The 21913-nt window shown below is 60.5% G+C and overlaps 3 protein-coding genes across 6 annotated transcripts in view; all 3 read left to right on the top strand.

The window, feature by feature from the left end:
* The first annotated feature begins 3959 nt into the window (after nt 1–3959).
* Nucleotides 3960–11849, top strand: ZNF628 (zinc finger protein 628). Its single transcript, XM_039465772.2, has 2 exons — nt 3960–4157; nt 8259–11849. Exon 2 carries the CDS (start codon nt 8264–8266, stop codon nt 11453–11455), a length of 3192 nt encoding a protein of 1063 aa, XP_039321706.2. The 5' UTR covers nt 3960–4157; nt 8259–8263; the 3' UTR covers nt 11456–11849.
* A 15-nt stretch (nt 11850–11864) lies between these two features.
* Nucleotides 11865–14590, top strand: NAT14 (N-acetyltransferase 14 (putative)). 2 transcript variants are annotated; one of them, XM_003944688.4, is made up of 3 exons: nt 11865–12304; nt 12688–12807; nt 13443–14590. In XM_003944688.4, exons 1-3 carry the CDS (start codon nt 11867–11869, stop codon nt 13989–13991), a joined length of 1107 nt encoding a protein of 368 aa, XP_003944737.4. In that variant the 5' UTR covers nt 11865–11866; the 3' UTR covers nt 13992–14590. The 2 variants fall into 2 exon arrangements, with proteins under 2 accessions (XP_003944737.4, XP_074242003.1); XM_074385902.1 differs by lacking the exon at nt 11865–12304 and adding an exon at nt 12331–12462.
* An 858-nt stretch (nt 14591–15448) lies between these two features.
* SSC5D (scavenger receptor cysteine rich family member with 5 domains) overlaps nt 15449–21913 on the top strand; it is a 29087-nt gene continuing 22622 nt past the window's right edge. For 2 of the 3 annotated variants that reach the window (XM_003944687.4, XM_074385901.1), the window contains exons 1-8: nt 15449–15622; nt 16183–16209; nt 16516–16824; nt 17036–17149; nt 17385–17495; nt 17845–18153; nt 20605–20922; nt 21592–21768. In XM_003944687.4, coding sequence (XP_003944736.3) covers nt 15598–15622; nt 16183–16209; nt 16516–16824; nt 17036–17149; nt 17385–17495; nt 17845–18153; nt 20605–20922; nt 21592–21768 — 1390 coding nt within the window. In that variant the 5' untranslated portion in view covers nt 15449–15597. The remainder of the gene's footprint in view (nt 15623–16182; nt 16210–16515; nt 16825–17035; nt 17150–17384; nt 17496–17844; nt 18154–20604; nt 20923–21591; nt 21769–21913) is intronic. The other variant, XM_074385900.1, reaches the window with a different exon arrangement.

Raw genomic sequence — 21913 nt, 5'->3', positions numbered from 1 at the left:
GGAGAGTCACAGAAGGTTTGGGTCAGGTGCAGTGCCCGGACCTCAAGATCCTGCTCCAACCTCCTTTGTAGGCCTTGCTACAGCTGGAATGTGGGGACCCCACCCCTTAATCCCCCTACCTCTGGATTGGGATGTCATGGCCAGTCCAGGAAGCCAGGAACAACCCAGGGTTTGTCCCTCCCTGTCCCCACCTGCTTATCTGCTCCCTCTTGTCCAGTCATTGTGGGGCCTTGTTTCCATATTTTTTTGAGGCAGTCTTGTCCTGTCACCAAGGCTGGAGTGCTGTGGTGTGATCTTGGCTCACTGCAACTTCTGCCTCCCGGGTTCAAGAGATTCTCCTGCCTCAGCCTCCCAAGTATCTGGAATTGCAGGCATGCACCACCATGCCTGGCTAATTTTTATATTTTTAGTAGAAACTGGGTTTCTACAATTAGACCTGTTTCGGGGGAAAAAAAAAAAAAAAAAAAAGTGGGCGTCGTGGCTCACACCTGTAATCCCAGCATTTTGGGAGGCTGAGGCGGGTGGATCATGAGGTCAAGAGATCGAGACCATCCTGGCCAATATGGTGAAACCCCGTCACTATTTAAAAAAAAAAAAAAGAAAGAAAGAAAGAAAAAGAAATTGGGTTTCACCATGTGGCCAGGCTAGTCTCGAACTCCTGACCTCAAGTGATCTGCCTGCCTTGGCCTCCCAAAGTGCTGAGATTACAGGCATGAGCCACTGCACCCGGCCCCCTTAAAATTTATAATAAAAATATACAGATGGCAGAGTCACAGTGTATCACCCTGGTGTCCCCAACCGACGCAGAGGGGCTAACCCTGTCGCGTTTGGTTCACAACTCTTCTTCTGAGAGAAGGTAGGCCATGGCTGAATGTGTCCCCCCAGATTCAGATGCTGAAGTTGTAACCCCCAAGCTCTGGAGTAGAGGATATTAGGAGAAAGTGTTTGAAGAGGCAATTAAGTTAAAGTCACTAGGGTGGGCCCTAATGCAATCTGACTGGTGTCGTTATAGAAGAGATTAGGACACAGACATGCACAGAGGGAGCATGATGGAGGCCACACAAGGAGGACAACTGTCAGCAAGCCAGGAGAGAGGCCTCAGGGGAAGGCCACCCTGCTGACACCTTGAGCGCGGACTTCCATATCCAGAACCAGGAGAAAATATGTTTCTGCTGTTGGGGCCACTTAGTCTGTGGAACTTTGTTACGGGGGTCCTAGCTGTTAAACATGTGCTCTGAATGAAGAACCACCCCCCCCCCCCCAACAGGCTTTGTGTGAGCAACATGGCTGTTTATTCACCTGGGTGTGGGGGGGCTGAGTTTGAAAAGAGAGTCAGCGGAGGAGGGTGGTGGGATAGGAATTGGTTTCGGAGGTTTGGGGTAGGCAGTGGAAAGTTACAGAAGTTACAGTTAAGGGTGGCTTTTGCAAGCTGGGAGGGGGTTGTAGGGTCTAGAGTCAGGAGGTTGACCAAGGTTGGTTACAAAGTCCAGTTGCCTTATCAGTTGAGGTGGGAATAAGGAACAATGAAAGAATGACTCAAAGTTAATTAGGTGCCACAGGGGTTGATCGTTCTTCTTCTTTTTGTGGCCTTCCACTTACTTCAGACTTTCTAGTTCCAGGAACTCATCTAGAGTGTACGTGCAGGTCACAGAGGTTACCATGGCATAGTCCATGGTACAGTAAGCTTAAAAGACCTTACACTAGCAGACTCTTATAATATAATGAGTGTATTCATTATCTGCACTATGTAAGAAATAGCCACTAATGCATTGGGATTAAACAACATACATTCATTATCTCACAGGGCTGGCCTGAGTCTCCTCTCCTTACTGGCTACAAGGCGGGGCTAGGCTGTTCTAAAAACAAACCTATTGAATCCACATCACCTTTTTAGGGACAGCGGGTTGCCCAAGGCCATTGACTTCAAAACCTTTGTTCGCCTTCTGCTGGAAAGTGGAGAAAGCTAAGGAGAGGAAGAGCCGGTCTTAGCCTTGCCTCTCTCTCTCTTTTTGAGAGGGTATTGCTTTATTGCCTAGACTGGAGATCAGTGGTACAATTTCAGTTCACTGCAGCCTCAACCTCCCAGGCTCAAGTGATCCTCTCACCTCAGCTGACCAAGTAGCTGGTACTACAGGCATGCACCACCACATGAAGCTAATTTTTTGTAGAGATGGGGTCTTGCTATGTTGCCCAGAGTGGCTGTCCAATCCCTTTTGTAATGCCTCTAGGTGGGGAAGTAAATGAGGGGGGCTGAGCTGAGGGCCCATTTCACTATCAGAGAGACCCGACTGGCCTGAGGCAAGGAGGATGGCAATGGGCTCTCTGCCCCTCTTGGCAGCCAGCTGGGCAGCGCATTGCACATCCATGTCCCCACCTGGCATGGCACCCACTTTGTGTGGTTAATGCTGACATGAAAGGAATGTTTTGGCTGAGCTGGATGCCAAGGGTTTTACATGCACGAATACACAGAGACATCACCGCCAAGATCCTGTAAGACAGGGGTGGTTCCATTTCAGCGCATATCAGCCCTGAGTTCCAGCCTGCTTGTAGACTTGGGGAAACTGGGTGGAAGGCTGGAAAAATCCATTCATTCAACAAACAAGTAACGTCTGCTTCTCGATCAGGGCCCATGCTTGTTTGGAATAGGGCAGCAAATACTCTAAAGGTCCCAGGTGTCATGGGACATAGATGTCGCAAAGCATGTAAGAGGGACTCCACCTGGCACAGGATGCTTTCCAGTGGGATCTTGCTGGGCAGGGATGGGTTAAGGGCAGAAGGGCCTTCTGTCTTGAGAAACAGCATGCAGAATGGCCTTTAGCCCAAGGGGACTGTCTCTGAGCAGTGGCTCTAGACTAGTGAACATTTGGTAATGTCTGTTTTTGTTTGTTTTTTTTTTTTTGACACAGAGTATTGCTCTGTTGCCCAGGCTGGAGTGCAGTGGCGTGATCTTGGCTCACTGCAACCTCCACCTCCTGGACTTGAGTGATTCTCCTGCCTCAGCCTCCCGAGTAGCTGGGATTACAGGCACCCGCCACCACACCGGGCTAATTTGTATTTTTAGTAGAGACGGGCTTTCACCATGTTGGCCAGGCTGGTCTCAAATTCTTGACCTCAAGGGTTCCGCCCACCTCGGCCTCCCAAAGTGTTGGGATTACAGGCATGAGCGTCAGCCACCGTGCCCTGCCACCTGGAGATATTCTGAACTCTCCTAAGGGCTGTGTGGAGCGGGGCTTGGGGATGCTATTCGTATCTAGTGGGTGGGGGGCAGGGATGCTGCTCACCACCCTACAGTGTGCAGGACAGTCCCCATGGCAATGAATCCATCCCAAATGGCACTAGTGCCCTGGTTGAGAAAGTGCGTGAAGCCAATGCGGGTGAAATGCTGGGTTGGTCGAGGGTTGAGCATGGAAAGGGGCTCTGGAGCAGCTCCGTCTCCCACTAAAACCCTAGGCCCCATAAGGAGTTTCTGGATTCCAGGCACCCTGAACGGATCTTTGCCCAGCAGGAACCCGGTTTCTGCAGGGTCTGCACGAGCGTGCACGAAGCACACGAGCGTGCACGAAGCCCTGAGCACGCGGCTCTGCTGAGGGGCGGGAAGCGCTCCAGGCCTCGGTTTCCTGCAGGAGCGATTACACCCTGGGGGCGGGACGGCTTCATGGGAGGAGTTTTTGTACAACCATGCTGCATGGAAGGATTTTTCTACAGATGAGCGGGAATCGGGACTAATAAAGGGGAACGTGCGACCCTACGTCTCGAGATGGCCGTACCCGGTCTTGGGCTCACCGGGGCCTTGGCCCCCAGGACCTGACAGCTGGAGTCCGGGACCACAACTGGGAGAACTGCAAGTCCCAGAATGCCGCACTCTGCCTGCGCAAAAGCTCTGCGACGCCTCAGGCAGCCAATGGGACGGTCCGGGGGTGGGAACTGGGTGCACTTGCGTCATGACGCGCTGAGGCGACGTCGGTGTTTGTGTGCGCGAGAGGCCGCCGATAAAGGTTGGGTGCCTCGCGCCGGGGGCCGTTGGGAGGGAGTACGCCCCCACCCCCCCCTCCCCGGCCCCCACAGCTGCACCGCCGCTGCCGGGGCCCCACCTTCCCGTCGGCCCCCGCGGGAAGGTCCTGGGGCTCCCACCCTCGTTCCCCCGATTGGGGCCGCAGGTGAGAGACCGGAGGGGTGGGGGTGGGGGGAGGGACCGGAGGGCGGAGACGTTGGGCGAGTGGGAGCGTGAAACCGGAAGGGGTGCCTTAAAGGGGAGGTCGCTATTTCACCGCCGACTGTTGCCCCTGGGCTGGCTCCGCCCTTTTAAAGGGCAAGGGGTTGCATTGAGAGGGTGGGTCAGGCTTTGCATTTTTGCAAAAGCTTTTGAGTTAAAAAACTTTTTTCTCCTAAAAATTGGTTATCTCATTAAAGGCCAGTCTCAGTTTCCCAGACAATGAAGAAAAAACTCCTGAGACCTGGTTGCTTCAAAGCGATCCCTAGTTTAGCTCGACAGAGGTTGAGATGGGTCTGCGATGGCAGCATCCCCCTTAAAGGGGAAGTCCAGCCTGCGGAAAGGGTGTGGCGCGGCCTTTTAAAGCGGATGCCCTCTTCTTGCTAAATGGGACCCCGCTCTTAACGGAGCATCGAAGTCTTGTTTAAGGCGATGCTCGGCCTTCTTAAAGGCACGTGCAGCTTCTTAGGATCAGTAGGTTCTTAAAAGGACTTGCTTACATATTACAGGGCACACTCATCTTTTAAAAAGGAAGTTCTTGGCCGGGCGTGGTGGCTCACGCCTGTAACCCCAGCTCTTTGGGAGGCCGAGGCGGGAGGATCACTTGAGGCCAGTAGTTCAAGACCAGCCCGGGCAACATGGTGAAACCCCGTCTCTACTGAAAATACAAAAATTAGCCGGGCATGGTAGCGTGCACCTGTAATCCCAGGCACTCAGGACGCTGAGGCAGGATAATCGCTTGAACCCGGGAAACGGAGGTTGCAGTTAGCGGAGATCACGCCACTGATGACAGCCTTGATGACAGAGTGAGACCCTGCCTCCAAAAAAAAGAAGAAAAAAGACAAGGAAGTTCTTATAGCTTGTCCAAAGGGGATGTCCAGCCTTCATTCATTCAAAACGTGTTTACTGAGCACACACTCTGCAGACATTATTGTAGGCGCTGGGATGGGATACCACAGTGGAACAGATAGAAACCCCTGTTTTCACGGCGCCGACATCCTAGCATGGGGAGACAGACAGAAAGCACACTGCTTATATAGTAGCGGTTCTCGGCGCTCCCCTGGGGTGACATCGTGGCAAAGACTTGGAGGTGCAGGAGTGAGCTTTGTGGACAGTGTAGAGGAGGGCTTCATAGGCCAATGTCAGTCTGGCATCCAGTGGATTGAGGCCAGGGATGCTGCTAAACACCCTGCAGTGCACAGGACCTCCCTCAACAAAGAATGGCCTGGCCCCAAATCTCAGCACTGCTGAGGCTGAGCATCACGGGTCATATAGTCCATTAGAAGGTGATCAACGCTGTGGGGAAAAAAACATGGCAGGAAGAGGGAACAGGGAGTTGGAAGGGATTGGAGATTTAAATAGGGGTGTCAGGGAAGCTCTCGCAGAGGGGATTTCAGCGAAGACTTGGAGGTGAAAGAGAGAGCAGTGCAGGTGGAAAGGGAGGGGCGGTTCTAGGCAGGTGCCCTGAGGTGGGAGCAGGCTTGCCTGGCCAGCCTGGGTGACCAGAGTGACCGGGGGCAGGTGGCCAGTGAGGACAGCAGGAGGACAAGTCAGGGAGGGGACAGGCTGAAGGCTGCCAGAAGTGGGCAGGCTTCAAGACTGGAGCTGTGGCAGCGTCTGAGCACAGGAATGCAACACCCTGCCATCCCTGTTGATGGGTTCGCTTCAGCTTGTGTGTTGGGAACAGATGGGTGGACAGGGCACGGGTGGAAACACGGAGATCCGTGGGGAGGCTGTTGCAGCTACCTGGGAGAGAGACGGTGGTGCCACAGATCAAGGTGGAGGGCTGGAGAAGTGGCCAGATCCTGGATAGCTCTGGCTGGAAGGAGAATCTGCTGACGGATGATAGAGAGGAGGTGAGGAGCATTTGGCCTGAGGAGGAGGACAGTTGCTGTGTTCAGAGATGAAGAAACTATGGATAGAGTAGAAGTTGGGGGCAAGGGGCAAAAAAACCATAGTTCGATTTGGGGTACGTTAAGTTTGAGTCTGTGAGGTATCAAATGGCACAGTCTAGCAGGTGGCGTGGCATTCAGAGGACAGGTCTCATAGAGCTGGGGGCCTGAAGTCATTGTTCATATACTGCGGAGTCCTGAGAGTGGGTAGGGGCTCCCAGGGAGAGAGGACAGGCAGAAGAGGACCAAGGGGGGCCGGAGCCCTGGATGCTCCCATATGTAGAGGTCAGGGAGGTGAGAAGGAACCAGGCTGCGGCTAGGATGGGGTGACAGGTGAGGGAGGACAGCTAGGGAGTGAGGTATCCTGGAGGCCGGGGGAGGCAGGCCACGGACCCAGTGACAAGTGAGCCATTGCGGGCCACGCGCCACCAAAGCCACGGTGGAGTGGGGGAACCAGTGTGGGACTGAAGGGGTTTGAGCTGGGAAGGAGTGAGTTGACACAAGCTGCTCTGCTGTGAAGGGACGGAGAAATGAGTTTGCAGATGGATGGGTAAGTGGTTTTTAAAGATGGGAGACCCAGATTGTTGGTTCCGTTGATGGGAACCATCCAGGAGAGGAGGAAACATGGACGATGTGGGTGGGAAGGCAGGATCCACAAGTACCTGGTCAGGCGTGTGGGGAAGGATAACGAAGGCTTTCTGGACCTCGCACTGCTGACCTTGTGGATGGGATCGTTCTCGGCTATAGTGTCATCCCATGAATTGTAGGGTGTTGAGCAGCATCTCTGGCCACTACCCACTAGATGCCAGGAGCACTTGCCTCTTGCGTTAACAGACAACCCAAATACCTCCAGGCATTGCCAGATGTCCCCCTGGGTAGGAGGCACAATTTGTCCCAGTTGAGAACCACTGGTATCGTGGTCAGAATGTGAGAACCTTCGCTTCTTACTTCTTTTATTTTCACAGAGGCATGATCAAGGACAGGATTGCCTGCCAAGAACAGGAGGGGAGAGGAGGGGCTGGAGGTTTCAGGAGAAAGCTCCATGGCAAGTAGTCACCTGGAGAGTGCACGGATCAGAGAAGTGTAGTGTGAGCCAGGGAGGGTGATGGTGAGGGGGCTGCAGGTTTTGTGGGCATCAATGCAAAGTGAGACTGAGGCTAGGAAAGGGGTGCCTGTCATGGCTGCTGGCAGCGTCTGTGCAGGGTCAGGCGGGAGTGAGGATGTGGTTTGGCTGAAGGAGGCAGGGTGGCATGGATGGTAGATGGGCTGGAGTCTAAGGATTTGGGGAATTGAAGCACTGAGCGGGAGTGACCTAGAAGGCTTTTTGGTGGTAGGAAGTAGGTTATTCCAGGCTCAGACCATGAGGACACTTTTTTTTTTCTTTTTTGAGACAGAGCCTTGCTCTATCACCCAAGCTGGAGTGCAGCGGTGTGATCTCAGCTCACTGCAACCTCCACCTCCCGTGTTCAAGCAATTCTTCTGCCTCAGCCTCCAGAATAGCTGGGATTACAGGTGTCTACCACCAAGCTCAGCTAATTTTTGTAGTTTTAGTAGAGATGGGGTTTCACCATGTTGGACAGGCTGGTCTCAAACTCCTGATGGAGGTGATCGCCTGCTTTGGCCTCTTAAAAGTGCTGGGATTTCAGGCGTGAGCCCCCATGGCGGGTGCCATGAGGAGGCTTTAGTTAGCATGAAAAGGTTTAGGGTATGCCAGTGGGAGGATTGTTGAAGCCCAGGTTGGGGATGAGGTCTAGAGGGAGAGCAGCAAGGAGTGAAGCTAGGAGAGCCCTTCTCTGTGTCTTCTTCAGGGACCCTGCCTGTGTTTAGAGGGAGCAAGCAGAGTCCTAAAGGCAGCACTTGCTCTCTTGAAGGTGGGGCCCAGCCTTCTCAGACCTGGCCAGCCTCCTAAGGAGGGTGATCACCTTGTCCCAGTTTGCTAAGGAGTTTCCATTTCGGCTCTGAAAGTCCGGTATCACTAGCACCTGCTCAAGTCCCAAGCAAACTTGGACCATTGGAAACCCTGATCCTAAGGAAAGTCCCTTGCAAAGTGGGTGACCTGGGGAGGTAGTCCCTGTCCCTTAAAGAGCCAGTGTGTGGGTTTGGGGTTGAGATGATCCAGTGCTGGACAAGCCCCTGACGCGGAATCCCTCCTCCAGGTGTGATGGTCGGCTCACACGCGGACATGGCACCGGCCTCCACTGCGGAGGGGACCGGGGAGAAGCCAGGCCCTGCGGCCCCAGCGGCTCAGTATGAGTGCGGGGAGTGCGGCAAGTCATTCCGGTGGTCGTCCCGGCTCCTGCATCACCAGCGCACGCACACAGGCGAGCGGCCCTACAAGTGCCCAGACTGCCCCAAGGCCTTCAAGGGCTCCTCGGCCCTGCTCTACCATCAGCGAGGCCACACGGGCGAGCGGCCCTACCAGTGCCCTGACTGCCCCAAAGCCTTCAAGCGCTCCTCCCTGCTGCAGATCCACCGCAGCGTGCACACCGGCCTGCGGGCCTTCATCTGCGGCCAGTGCGGTCTGGCCTTCAAGTGGTCGTCCCACTACCAGTACCACCTAAGACAGCACACAGGCGAGCGGCCCTACCCGTGCCCGGACTGCCCCAAGGCCTTCAAAAACTCGTCCAGCCTGCGGCGCCACCGCCACGTGCACACCGGCGAGCGGCCCTACACCTGCGGCGTCTGCGGCAAGAGCTTCACGCAGAGCACCAACCTGCGGCAGCACCAGCGCGTGCACACCGGCGAGCGGCCCTTCCGCTGCCCGCTGTGCCCCAAGACCTTCACCCACTCCTCCAACCTGCTGCTGCACCAGCGCACCCACGGCGCCGCCCCCACTCCCGCCCCGGGCCCCGCCCCCACCCCGGGCGCCACCCCCGCGGCCCCGCACCCCCAGTCCCAGGAGCCCATCGGCAGCAAGGTCTTCGTGTGTGACGCCTACCTGCAGCGGCACCTCCAGCCCCACAGCCCGCCCGCGCCCCCCGCCCCGCCGCCCCCGCCCCCACCAGTGGTACCCGAGCTCTTTTTGGCGGCGGCGGAGACCACGGTAGAGCTGGTGTACCGCTGCGATGGCTGCGAGCAGGGATTCAGCAGCGAGGAGCTGCTCGTGGAGCACCAGCCGTGTCCCGGACCCGAGGCGGTGCCCCAGCCCCAGGACGCACCCGCCGAGGCGCCCAACGCCGACCCGCCATCGTCCCCTCTGCCGCAGCCCCCTCCTTCCGCCGCCGCCCCCGCCCCTGGTTTTGCCTGTCTGCCCTGCGGCAAGTCCTTCCGGACGGTGGCCGGGCTCTCCCGCCACCAGCACACCCACGGGGCTGCCGGCGGGCAGGCGTTCCGCTGCGGCAGCTGCGACGGCTCATTTCCGCAGCTGGCCAGCCTCCTGGCGCATCAGCAGTGCCACGTGGAAGAGGCGGCGGCCGGGCGCCCGCCCCCGCAGGCTGAGGCCGCCGAGGTCACCTGCCCCCAGGAACCGCTGGCGCCCGCCGCCCCAGCTCCGCTGCCACCCCCGGCCGCCCCGGCTTCTGCAGAGCGGCCCTACAAGTGTGCCGAGTGCGGCAAGGCCTTCAAGGGCTCCTCGGGGCTGCGCTACCACCTGCGGGACCACACCGGCGAGCGGCCTTACCAGTGTGGCGAGTGTGGCAAGGCCTTCAAGCGCTCCTCCCTGCTGGCCATCCACCAGCGCGTGCACACCGGCCTGCGGGCCTTCACCTGCGGCCAGTGCGGCCAGACCTTCAAATGGTCGTCCCACTACCAGTACCACCTGCGGCTGCACTCGGGCGAGCGGCCCTACGCCTGCGGGGAATGCGGCAAGGCCTTCCGCAACACGTCGTGTCTGCGGCGCCACCGCCATGTGCACACCGGGGAGAGGCCCCACGCCTGTAGCGTCTGTGGCAAGAGCTTCGCACAGACCTCCAACCTGCGGCAGCACCAGCGTGTGCACACCGGCGAGCGGCCCTTCCGCTGCCCGCTGTGCCCTAAGACCTTCACCCACTCCTCCAACCTGCTCCTGCACCAGCGCACGCACTCAGCCGAGCGCCCCTTCACATGCCCCATCTGCGGTCGTGGCTTCGTTATGGCCGCCTATCTGCAGCGGCACCTGAGGACGCATGCCCCGGCCAACACCGCTCCCAGCACCATAGCCCCCGCCGCCGGTCCCCAGCCCCCTGCTCCGCTGGCCGCCGTCGCGGCCCCGCCAGCCACCCAGGATGTCCACGTCCTGCCCCACCTCCAGGCCACGCTCTCCCTCGAGGTGGCGGGGGGCACGGCCCAGGCCCCGACCTTGGGCCCAGCGGCGCCCAACTCTCAGACGTTTCTCCTGGTGCAGACTGCCCAGGGCCTCCAGCTGATCCCCAGCAGCGTGCAGCCCCCTGCTCCTCCGCCCCCTCCCGCACCACCCAAGCTCATCCTGCTGCCCTCCTCCAGTGCTGGGGCGGGGGGCGGCCGTGCAAGGCAGGGGCCGCCGGCAGTAGGGAAGGCAGGTCAGGGGGCGGGAGTTGTCTGGCTGCCAGGCCCTGGGGGTCTGGGGGTGCAGGGAGCGGCCAGTGCTGCGGCCAGCGGGGGAGGGCAGAGCCTCATCGTTCTGCAGAATGTAGGGGGCGGGGAGGCAGGGCCACAGGAAATGAGTGGAGTGCAGCTCCAGCCCCTCCGGCCAGCCTCGGAAGTGACCACTGTCCAGCTCCAGCCAGCACAGGAAGTGACCACTGTCCAGCTCCAGCCGACACAGGAAGTGACCACGGTCCAGCTCCAGCCGACACAGGAAGTGACCACGGTCCAGCTCCAGCCCGTGGCCGGCCAGCTCTCCAATTCCAGTGGAGGAGCTGTGGCTGCTGAGGCGCCCAACCTGCTGGTGGTTCAGAGTGGGGCAGCTGAGGAGTTGCTCACCGGCCCGGGCCCCGGGGAGGCGGGGGATGCTGAGGCCAGCACCGGTGTGGTCCAGGATGTCCTCTTTGAGACACTGCAGACGGACGAGGGCTTGCAGAGCGTGCTGGTGCTGAGCGGGGCCGATGGCGAGCAGACCAGGCTCTGCGTACAGGAGGTAGAAACCCTTGCCCCTGGGCTGACCGAGCCGCCGGCCACCGGCCCGCCGGGGCAGAAACTCCTCATCATCCGCAGTGCCCCGGCCACTGAGCTACTGGACAGCAGCAGCGCCGCAGGAGGCGCCGCCACGCTGCAGCTCCTGGCCCCATCGCCGTCCGGTCCAGCCTCGGCTTCCGCGGCGCTCCCTGCGGCTCCAGCCTCCCAGATGGTACAAGTGGTCCCTGCGGGAGCTGGGCCCAGTGTCATGACCCCGCAGGGCTTGCCCTCCATCCAGATTGTGCAGACCCTACCCTCAGTCCAGCTAGTGCACACGTTTTGAGGAGAGCCAGTGGTTCTCCCGCCCTACACAGAGACCCCGACTCATTGCAGGCCGGGGCCGGGGCGGGGCGGGGCGCGGCTGGGCGCTGCAGGCTGGGCTTGCTAATAAAAGACCCAAGTCTCCCCGTCTGTGTTTTGTTTTCCTGGGGGGAGGGAAGAGGGCAAAGTCATGGTCATAGCCCCTGCCTGTGAGCCGTGGAGTCACTTCTGCGTCCTGCGGCCAGCCACTAAGTGGGGTTCAGTTTCCCCGTCCTGAAACAAGGACGCAGGGGTCACTACAGCGGGGAGGTGGTGGCATCAGAGTCCAGCTAGTGCCATTTGTTGACTATGAGTAGCCCCGCCACCCCCTCATTTGGAAAACGGAGATCCTTAGGCGGGAGGGCTCTGCGAGCCTGGGCGCCCCGCGGGTGGGATGGGGGGGGTCGGGCGCCGCTGGGCTGGAGGATGCCGAGCACGGCCGGCTGGCTCCTCCCGCGAAGGCCCCTGCACCGCGGAGAATCCACCCGCTGGCATCGCCGCCTGCGCTCAGGTTGCTCCGCAACGAGGGCACGTGGGGCGGAGACCCGCGCTGGTGCCCGCCCGCCGCCCGTCTCCTGCCGGCGCCCGCTCCCGTGTTTCCCCAGGTCCCCTTTCCCGCTGCTCCTTCTCTAGAGCAGGAGAGGTCACCTCCCGGCCCTCCGCAGGGTCACTGCTCGGCTCCCCCAGCCCGCGCTCCGGGGAGCTTAGCAACGGTTGCTACGGCCGGGAGCAGGCGCCGCGCCCCCCCCCGCGGGTGACGTCACTTCCGCCGGCGACCCCTTCCCGACCCGCTCCCGGAGCCTGGTCAAAGGACCAAAAGCGACCCGCGCAGGTGCTGGCGGGTCCTCGTTCTTGTGGCGCGGGACGGGGACGACTGTGGGGAGGGAGCGCTGGGGGCCGGGGCGGAGCCAGCGTGGTCCGTCCTCTGGCCTGTGGGTGCCTGGGAGGGAGCCCCGTGCTGCAGTGTTGGCGTCCACAGCGCCTTGAGGGGTAGATCGCTGAATAGTTCGCGGGAGGGGAGATCCCGGGAGACTCTGGCGAGGTCGCTGAGTATTGTGGGGGGCGCCTGTTCTGCCGAGATCCTCGCTTTGGGCCCCGAGGGTTCTGTGTCCTCATCTGGGGGGAAGTGCTGCTGCTGCTGCTCCCCACCCCGGGGTGGGGGGCTTTGGGGACAGAGGTGCTCCCCTGATGCCGACCTACTTGTGTTCTCACCAGGTGCACGACGCCAGCTCTCTTCTGGGGGGCGGGGGCCTGGGGGCTGCCATGGCCCCCAGCCACCTGTCAGTGCGGGAGATGAGGGAAGATGAGAAGCCTCTGGTGCTGGAGATGCTGAAGGTGAGAGGCAGGGCCCCAGGGAGTGGCTGCAACCGGGCATTGCAAGTGGGTTCAGCCACTGCCTCCCATCCACCTGAGCCAGCCTGGACCCCTGGAGCGGGATCTTTTCCTCCTGAGCCTCAGCAGGCTTCCAGCTGGAAGTGCTGCTGAAAACCACAGCAGGCGTGGCAGCTGGGGGCTCACCCCCCGGGCCCTAGTGGGGCCCCAGCACCGATGCCCTCCCTGGTTCCTCACCTCCAGTCAGGCCCGCACACCAGCACAAGAGCCATTTCTGTGCCTCTGACTCCAGCTCTTTAAAGCACAGCCCAGCGTCCCAGCCTAGTCCAGCAGTCCCCTCCAGCCTCCACTCCAGCCTGGGCCATGCTCCCTGTCCTTACTTCCCTGGCACCTCACTGTGGCACCACCACTGAATTGGGTGCCTCCACAGTCCTAGTTGACTCCGCCATCCCTCACTCATTCATTCACTCATTCATTCATTCACTCCATACCCAGTGTGCCACACTGCTGATCATCGCACCATGCTGCCTTGCCCTCCCATTTGGGAACCCCCACCCTGCTCCAGGCAGGGTCCACCTCCTCTCCTGTCCAGGAGGCCCTAGCGTTTTGGATGGCTGACCCACCCCTCCTGCCCACAGGCCAGCGTGAAGGACACGGAGAACCGCGTGGCCCTCCATGCCCTGACACGGCCACCAGCCCTGCTCCTCCTGGCGGCGGCCAGCAGCGGCTTGCGCTTTGTCCTGGCTTCCTTTGCCCTGGCCCTCCTCCTGCCGGTGTTCCTGGCTGTGGCCGCTGTGAAGCTGGGCCTGCGGGCCCGATGGGGCTCACTGCCTCCCCCGGGTGGCTTGGGGGGCCCCTGGGTGGCAGTGCGGGGCTCTGGCGATGTGTGTGGGGTCCTGGCCTTGGCCCCTGGCACCAACGCAGGGGATGGGGCCCGGGTCACCCGCCTCTCTGTCTCTCGCTGGCACCGCCGCCGGGGAGTGGGCAGGAGGCTGCTGGCCTTTGCGGAGGCCCGGGCTCGGGCCTGGGCTGGGGGCATGGGGGAGACCCGGGCTAGGCTTGTGGTCCCCGTAGCTGTGGCCACCTGGGGGGTGGCGGGGATGCTGGAGGGCTGCGGCTACCAGGCTGATGGGGGCTGGGGCTGCCTAGGCTACACATTGGTGAGGGAGTTCAGCAAAGACCTGTGAGGCTACAGACTGCCAGCAAGGGCAGGGAAGGAGGGAGGGGCACCAGCACCTGGTGAGCACCTACTGTGTGCAGGTACTTTTACATCCACTCCCTCGGTGAGTCCTCAGCCACCCAGGGCCCAGAAACAGAGGCCTGCTGAGGGGAGGAGTCTGGCCTCCGCCCACCAGCCGGCAGCGTGAAGTCTGCAGTGTTGGAGCTTCTCAGAGTGGAATGGCTCCTTTCCCTCTCTGGTCTCGAGGTCCGCCTCTCCAACCCCTACCTCAGCTCCGTCTGCACTGAGAAATCTCCTTGGTCCATGTGTCTGCAAAGCCAGTACTGTCTGTGCCGCAGGCCTGGGAGAGCTATCTGGGGAGGGGGAGAGGAGGCCGAGCAGAATATGCCCAGAGTTAGGATTTGTGACTCTGCCTCCCCAGACCCAGAGTGGGTTAGATGCCTGGCCTTGGAGGGGACCAGGTTGACTACTTAGGGGTCGCAGTGCACAGGGCTGCCAGGCTTGGCCCCTCTCTGGAAAGGTGGAGAGCTGAGATGGCAGCCCTGGCCCTCCCTCCAGACCCGTCTGGTTTTTTACACCATTTGTTAATAAAGCCTGAAACCGCTGTGTGCCTGTCTCATCTCTGATGCCTTTTCCAGACTGTCTCCGGACACCCCCGCCCGCTTTGGTCTGGCCCCTCCTTTCCCCAGTTGACATTAATTGTTGGGGGGCGGTGCTGGACTGGGAGAACGGGAGACTGTGAGCTCAGGGGCAGCCCTGGGCCCTGCCAGCCCTTCTGAGTCACGCTCCCTATTACCGAATTTTTTCCGCCTCACAGCTGCCTGGTGTGCAGGGAGTGGGATTGTGTGTGTGTGTGTGTGTGTGTGTGTGCGCGCGAGTGTGTAAGTGTGGAGCCCCTCCCCCTCACAAGCCTTGACCTTGGGCTGCTTATCTCCCTACCCCAGCTCCCTTTGGGACAGTGAAGTTCAACCTCTCCTCCCTCAGCTGGGGACGGCGGGGGGCTTCACATTCAGATCCACCACTGAGGGGCAGGACTGGAGGGTTGGGTTTTTCCGTCTCTTCCTCATCCGGGAAGTCCCTCCTGGTGTCTGACTGCAAATCTTGCTGCTGCACCAAGAGTCCCAGGTCTGCCCAGCCCCAACGGAGCAGTGGTCTCACCATATTTCCCTGACCAGATGAGAGGAGGCAGCAGGTGGGCGCCCCCTCCTGCTGACACTGGCCCCCGATGCACAATCTCTGCCCTGCGCCTTCCTGCAGCCGGCCACCCCCTAAGCATCTCAGCACAGCACTTCGCTGGCTGGAGCCTGCCTGGCCGTCGTCTCTTTCTCCCGTGTGGGTGTCTGCATTGGACACCCTCCCTCCCGCCCGCCACCCCCCTCCCCCCTCCCCCAATGCCTCCGCCGCCGGCCAGCCCCCTCCAGCCCGCCCTGTCCCCTGCCGCCTCCCTGCAGCCTCTTTCTTCCTCCTGGCAAATCGTCCAGCCCTGCCTGCTCCTCCTTGGGCCTGGGCGCCTCCGGCAGGCGCTCCCTCCCTCCCCCTCTCCCCAGCTGCCTCCTCCTCTCCTCTCCCGTTCTCCTTCCCCTTTCACCCCATCCCCTGCCCTGGCTGCAAATATGAGGGTCTTGGCCTGCCTCCTTGGTGAGTGATCCCTTCTCCTTGGGGACTCAGGGGACCTAGGCCCCCAGCTCTGACCTCTTAGCTTATCTAGTTTAAGAACTCAAACTTCCGGGACTGGTCCCTGGTGCTTGGGGTACCCTGACATCCCTTCTGAGGCTCCCTGCCTGCTCAGCCCAGCCTTCTACCAGCCCAGAAACCCGAGGGATCTGCCCCCTGCCCGCCCCCAGCCCTGACCCTGCAGGGGATCTCCCAGACATCTGACCTTTAGCCAAGACCATGTGAGAACACCAAAGCCATGGTCCCTGGCCCTGACTTCAGGGGCCAGGCAGCTGCAGCCCCACCCACCAGCCTCAGAGACCCAATTCTCATCCAGGCCCTCTGTCCAGAGTCCTGCCTCCCAGCCATGGGGTTCCTGGTTCAGAGGTGTGAGGATGTGAGGAGAGAGAGAGAGAGAGAGTGTGTGGGGTGTGTGTGTGTGTGTGTGTGTGTGTCGGGGTATTCAAGATGAGGGGCCTGTGCTGGAGAAAGGAACACCCTCGGACTGCCCCTCACTCTGCCCCACTCTCCACCCTCCCTTGCAGCGGCACTGGTGGGGATCCAGGCTGTTGGTAAGTGCCCGAGACTCCTCCCACCTGCCCTCCTCCCAGCACCAGGCCTCCCCCTTCTGCCCATCTAGGCCTGGCCTCACCCTCACCAGAATTCCACTATGACCTTTGCCACTGCCCCCCCTTTGGGATCCCCCAGGTGTCTGGGTGAATCTCTCTGAGCATCCAGAAGTCCTGGCCCAGGGGTCCAATATGGCTGCTACTACCTGCAGGACAGGCCCTGCCCCTACAGTCCCCCCCACACACTCCCCCCGACCCTGGGGCCCCAGGGATGCCCCTCCTCGCCACAGCCATTCCTCCACCCCTCAGAGCGGCTGCGCCTGGCCGATGGCCCTCACGGGTGTGCTGGCCGCCTGGAGGTCTGGCACGGAGGGCGCTGGGGCACCGTATGTGACGACGGCTGGGACCTGCGTGATGCCGCCGTGGCCTGTCGGCAGCTGGGCTGCGGAGGGGCACTGGCCGCCCCCGGGGGCGCCTTCTTTGGGGAGGGGGCAGGGCCCGTGTGGCTCAGCGAGCTGGCTTGCCGGGGCCACGAGGGGCAGCTGGGCTTCTGCCACCACCGGGGCTGGAAGGCCCACATCTGCTCCCACGAAGAGGACGCAGGCGTCGTCTGCGCAGGTAAGGGCACCCTGCCTGCTCCTTCAGGGGCGGCTCCTTTGGAGATGACCCAGGGACCCCAAGTCCTGAGCCCCAGCAAGTCTGAGTATGCAGCCGTCCAGAGACACCCAGCTTCGCATCCCCTCCAGAGCCAGGTGTCTCACTCTCTCTGCCAGGGACCAAATGTCTTCTGACCCCTACTCTCCTCATCACTTCTGCCTCCCGCCCACAGGTCAGCGTGTGGCTAACTCCAGGGACGATTCAGCGTCTCCCCTAGATGGGGCTCCCTGGCCAGGGCTGTCGATGGAGCTGGGTCCCAGCACAGAGGAGACCCCGGTGACACACGGTGAGCCCAGAGGACTGCTGTGCCGTCCCACCCAGCACACCCTCCTGTGTCGGCCGAGGGGACAGGGACCGCTGCACTAAGAACTCCCAGGGGACAGACTGTCCCCTGACTCCTGTCTCCTTCATAGCCCAGGGAGTCCTCTGTCACTTCAGACCCTCAGAGAGGGAGGCCCGGCCCCCACATGGGAGGAAGCATGAGGAGCGAAGTTCCTGACCCCTGGCTGTCTCCCCTCCAGCCCCCCGCCCAGCTGGGAACCCCCAGAACACCTCCCGGAAGAAAAGCCCCCGGCCTAAGCAGGCCAAGTCCACCCGGGCCCCTCTGCTGACAACTGGAGCCCCCCGCCAAGGTAAGCTCCCTGAAGGCTCCCCCAACCCCAAACCTGGATGCTGTGAGGCCTGGAGCCAAGACAAACTGAGGACCTGCGGGTGCCCTCTCCTTAGCCGAGGCCCTGGAAGGACCCCAGTGTTTACCTCGTCCCACCTGGGGATTTAAAAGCCAGGCCTGGTATCCCCTCTTCCTGCCCTGTCAGGAGGTGTCCTGGCCTACTGAGGTCGTGGACTCTCCCCTTAATGGCTGCTGGGGGGCAGATCTCAGGCCACCGCTGCCTCGGGCCTGTTTCCCCAGGTGAAGACCAAGGGAAGGGTGTTTGAATCATTTCTCACCAGCCACCTGTCCTGTCCCTGTTCACCCCACAGAGCGGCTGCGCCTGGTCTCTGGCCCCCACAGGTGTGCCGGCCGCCTGGAAGTCTGGCATGGCGGGCGCTGGGGCACTGTATGTGATGACGGCTGGGACCTGCGCGACGCCACCGTGGCTTGCCGGGAGCTGGGCTGTGGGGGGGCGCTGGCTGCCCCCGGCGGTGCCAGATTTGGGCCTGGCGCAGGGCCCGTGTGGATGGACGACGTGGGGTGTGGAGGAGGAGAGCAGGCCCTCCGAGACTGCCCCAGGAGCCCCTGGGGCCGGAGCAACTGTGACCACAGCGAGGATGCCGGGCTGGTCTGCACCGGTATGTTGGGGCTGGGGCCCGGCCCCTCCCACCGCCCTCAGCCCCCAGCTCCCTCTTTCCCCTCCAGGAAGCTGCAGAGGGTCTGCTCCTGCCCACTTGCTCTCTGCATGCCCAGTGCCCGCTCGCCACACTCTGCAGCCCCTCCTTCCTCAGCTCCTGCTGTTCTTGCCAGGAGCAGGCTTGAGGCTTGGGCTACCATTCATCCCTGTCCCAGGGCCCAGGCCAGTGACCATTTGTGTAAGCCTCAGTTTCCCTGAAGGAGCAATGGAGCTAAGAATACCTGCCTCAGGCTTGAGCCAAGTCCTGGAATGCAAGAAGCCCTTCCTGCCTTCTGCTACTGGCTGCCCATAGCAGGGGACCCTTTCCCAGAGCCCTTGTCTCTGTGGGCCAACCTCTGCTCCCCCATCCTCAAGCGAGCTGGTGGGCAGTGACTTGGTGGCATGGAGGGAGACTGAGGCAGGATGGGGGCACCCATGGGTGAGCCTCTACCTCACCTCATACGCACCCCCTCAGCATGGGGTCTAGCTGTCTCCCAGGGGTCCCTCCCTTCTCCCGTCCACCTTGGACCTGGGACAGAACCCAGCAGATGGCTGTGGGGGAGGAGTTGGGTGAGAGCTCAGGGGCTCTCTCCCTCCTTCTTGCCTCCCTTCCTCCCTCTCTTTCCCTTTGTCTTTCCTTTCTTTCCTTCCACAAATCTTTACACACCACCATGGCAGCACCTGGGAACCACAGGAGAAAGGGCCACTGCCCACCCTGCCGGACTGCATGGTCCATCGACGGTGGGGGGCCGGCAGTGGAGGGCAGCCACCTGGTGTTTCATCTGTGCAGGTGTGGGGACAGTACAGGGGCTTCAGGCAAAGCTGGGTGCCCGCCCTGGAAGGGTAGGAAACGCTGACCTTGGTGGATGTCCAGGCGGAAGAGAAGAAAGAGGCTGACCTGAGTCCCTGCTGTGTGCTGGGCCCTGAGCTACTTCACCTGTGGCTGCTCTGAGCCTCCCACAGCCCCAAGCGGGAGGATCCTCATCCCTCTCCACAGATCTGGGACTGAGGCTCAGAGAGGTGACATAAATGGCTGAAGATCCATGTGCCTAGTCAGTCCCAGCCCCAGCTCCTGACCCTTCTGGGTCTGTGGAAACCCACGGCAGCCACACCTGTGGGACTGCACAATCGGCCATAGGGACGTGGTGGGGATGGAGACCGGGACACAGAGGTCAGAGTGAGCGTGAGGGGCAGAGAAAACTTGTGTGGGGTGGGAATGGCACCTTTGTGTGCCTAGTGTACAAGATGTGGGAGCAGAAATGAGACCTTCAGAGCAGAGTTCATTGAAGTTGAGGCTCTAAAGAGGAGGTCAAGTTGCCAAGAAAGGAAATGAACGAACCACTGAGGTGCCTGGTGAAGCTGGGAGCTTCACCAGCATCTCACTTAATTCTCATTGCTGCTCTGGGAAGGAGTCGCTCCCCTTCCCTGTCTGCAGATGAGGAAAAGCAGACAGGTGTGTTAGGCTGCTCCTTAGTTCTGTTATCTTTTCTAGAACAGTGACAGAGAGAGGGATGCCACAATCCTCCAGTGACGACTAACCCTTACCCCAATAGAAATGTACCTTAAGAGCCAGGCATGGCTTCAGGCTTACACCTGTCGCCCAAGTGCTTTGGGAGGATTTCTCAAGGCCAGGAATTCAAGACTAGTCTGGGCGACAGAGACCTTTCTCTAAAAAATATAAAATTAAAAAAAAATAGCTGGGCATGGTAGTGCATGCCTGTAGCCCCTGCTACCTGAGAGAGGCTGAGGTGGGGAGCGTCCCTTGGGTCCAGGAGGTTGAGGCTGCAGTGAGACAAGATTGTACCAGTGCACTCCAGCCTGGGTGACATAGTGAGATCCCCTCTCCCCAAAAATAAAAAAAAATGAAATGTATCCTATGCACCTGAAGGCCAGCAAGAGGTTAATATCTAGACTAGTGATTCTCAACTGGGGAGAGAGTGAGGGCTTTCTCATTCCCTTCCTCCCCAAAGGACATCAGCCAATTTCTGGAGACGTTTGTGGTTGTTGCATCTCGGGGAAGGGTTGCTACTGGCATGTGGTGGGTAGAGGGTGCTGCACAGAATAGCCCCCATGATAAAGGAGGATGCCTAGTGCCAGTGGTGCTGAGATTTGGAAATCCAGCTCTCTAGGACCTGGGGGGCCAGGCATGGGAGGTGGATCCAGGGGACCAAAGCCAGAGCTCCCAGCATCCCTCCCTGCCCCCTTCCCTGAGGCAAGGGATGTGGGGGATGCAGCAGAGTCGGACTCTGGGCCAGTGACTTCCTGTCTTGGAGCTTTTTCCTCATTTGCATAGTGAAGATGGACTATCTGTTTCCCAGAGTCATCTTGGGGTTGCAGCCTGGCCCGAGCATGACTTAGTCCTGGCTCATCCATCCTCATTTTCTGGCTCAGTGCTTCCTCTCCCACTCTTCAGGCCCAGCACCTCGGCTGCGCCTGGCTGATGGCCCCCACGGTTGCGCCGGCCGCCTGGAGGTCTGGCACGGAGGGCTCTGGGGGTCAGTGTGTGACGACGCCTGGGACCTGCGCGATGCCGCTGTGGCCTGCCGGGAGCTGGGCTGCGGGGGGGCGCTGGCCGCCCCCGGGGGTGCCTTCTTTGGGGAGGGGGCTGGACCCATCATCCTGGATGACCTCCGGTGTCGGGGAAACGAGACGGCCTTGCGATTCTGCCCAGCTCGGCCCTGGGGCCAGCATGACTGTCACCACCGCGAGGACGCCGGCGCTGTGTGTGATGGTGAGGGGGCTGTGGTGGAGGACCGGGAGGTGGGTGTGGTGGTGCTTGGAGTGGAGGGGCAAGTTGGGGGTTCCCTATGTGCCCTTCCTGCCCTGTCTGAACTTTCCACCCCCCATCTTATTCCCCTCTAAATCCTCACCCTGCGCCAGTGGTTCTCAGCTGGGAGTGCCTTTGCCCCCAAGGGGACATTGGACAGTATCTGGAAACATTTTTGATGGTCACAGCGGGGGGTGAGGGTGCTCCTGACATCCAGGGTTGGAGGCCAGGAGTGTTGCTCAACATCCTGCAGTACACGGGATGGCCCCAAGGCTGAGAACAATCCAGCCCAAAACGGAAACAGCCAAGGTTGAGCCTCAGCCCTGTGGCAGCCCTGGCTGACCTTGCCTTCTGTCCCCGGCAGAAGCCAGTCTTCTCTCTATAAGATTTCCTCCCTTTCTCTGTCACCCCTAAGCTACCATACCCTCTGCTCTCTCTTGCCCCCCATTCACACACCCCCTCCCCAGGTCAGAGAGGTGGAAAGCTTGGGCTGTGTCTAGGGAGGAGGTTGGGCAGGGAGAGATCTCTGCATGCAGCTGAGAGGACTGAGGAAGGATGACACAGGAGGAGGGGGCGCCAGCTCTGGGATGGAGGGGGTGTGTGGGTGGCAGTCACCTTCCCCTCTCTCCACAGGCATGCCTCTGGGCTTTGTCCCTCCCACGGTCCCTACTGTGCCCAGCAACGACTCCATACCCAGGGAGGCTGCCTCCAGGCCCCCGTCCACCATGACAAGTCAGGCTCCAGGGACGGCAGGCATTTCACCTCCTCTAGCCTCCCCTACTGTCCTTTGGGAACCTGGACCAGAAGCCGGTGAGTCACTCCATGCTCCCCAAGAAAACAGAGTCCTCCCTTCTGTGTCCTTCTCTCAGCTCTGAAACTGTTTCATGAGGGGGCTCTTACAAAGAGAAGGGTGGAGAACAGGGGCACAGAGGCCTCACCCAGGACACACAGCTGA

Source organism: Saimiri boliviensis, chromosome 14, assembly GCF_048565385.1.
Source record: "Saimiri boliviensis isolate mSaiBol1 chromosome 14, mSaiBol1.pri, whole genome shotgun sequence".
Lineage (NCBI taxonomy): Eukaryota > Metazoa > Chordata > Mammalia > Primates > Cebidae > Saimiri > Saimiri boliviensis.
Note: the sequence above shows the minus strand (reverse complement) of the source record. Positions and strands in the feature narration are given on the sequence as shown.

Bases quoted from the DNA above. Each gene is read 5' to 3' on its own strand.
- ZNF628 (XM_039465772.2), top strand. From the start codon at position 8,264: ATGGTCGGCTCACACGCGGACATGGCACCGGCCTCCACTGCGGAGGGG.
- NAT14 (XM_003944688.4), top strand. From the start codon at position 11,867: ATGGGGGGGGTCGGGCGCCGCTGGGCTGGAGGATGCCGAGCACGGCCG. The intron at 12,305-12,687 runs GTGCTGGCGGGT...TGTTCTCACCAG, and splicing joins ACCAAAAGCGACCCGCGCAG to GTGCACGACGCCAGCTCTCT. The intron at 12,808-13,442 runs GTGAGAGGCAGG...TCCTGCCCACAG, and splicing joins TGGTGCTGGAGATGCTGAAG to GCCAGCGTGAAGGACACGGA.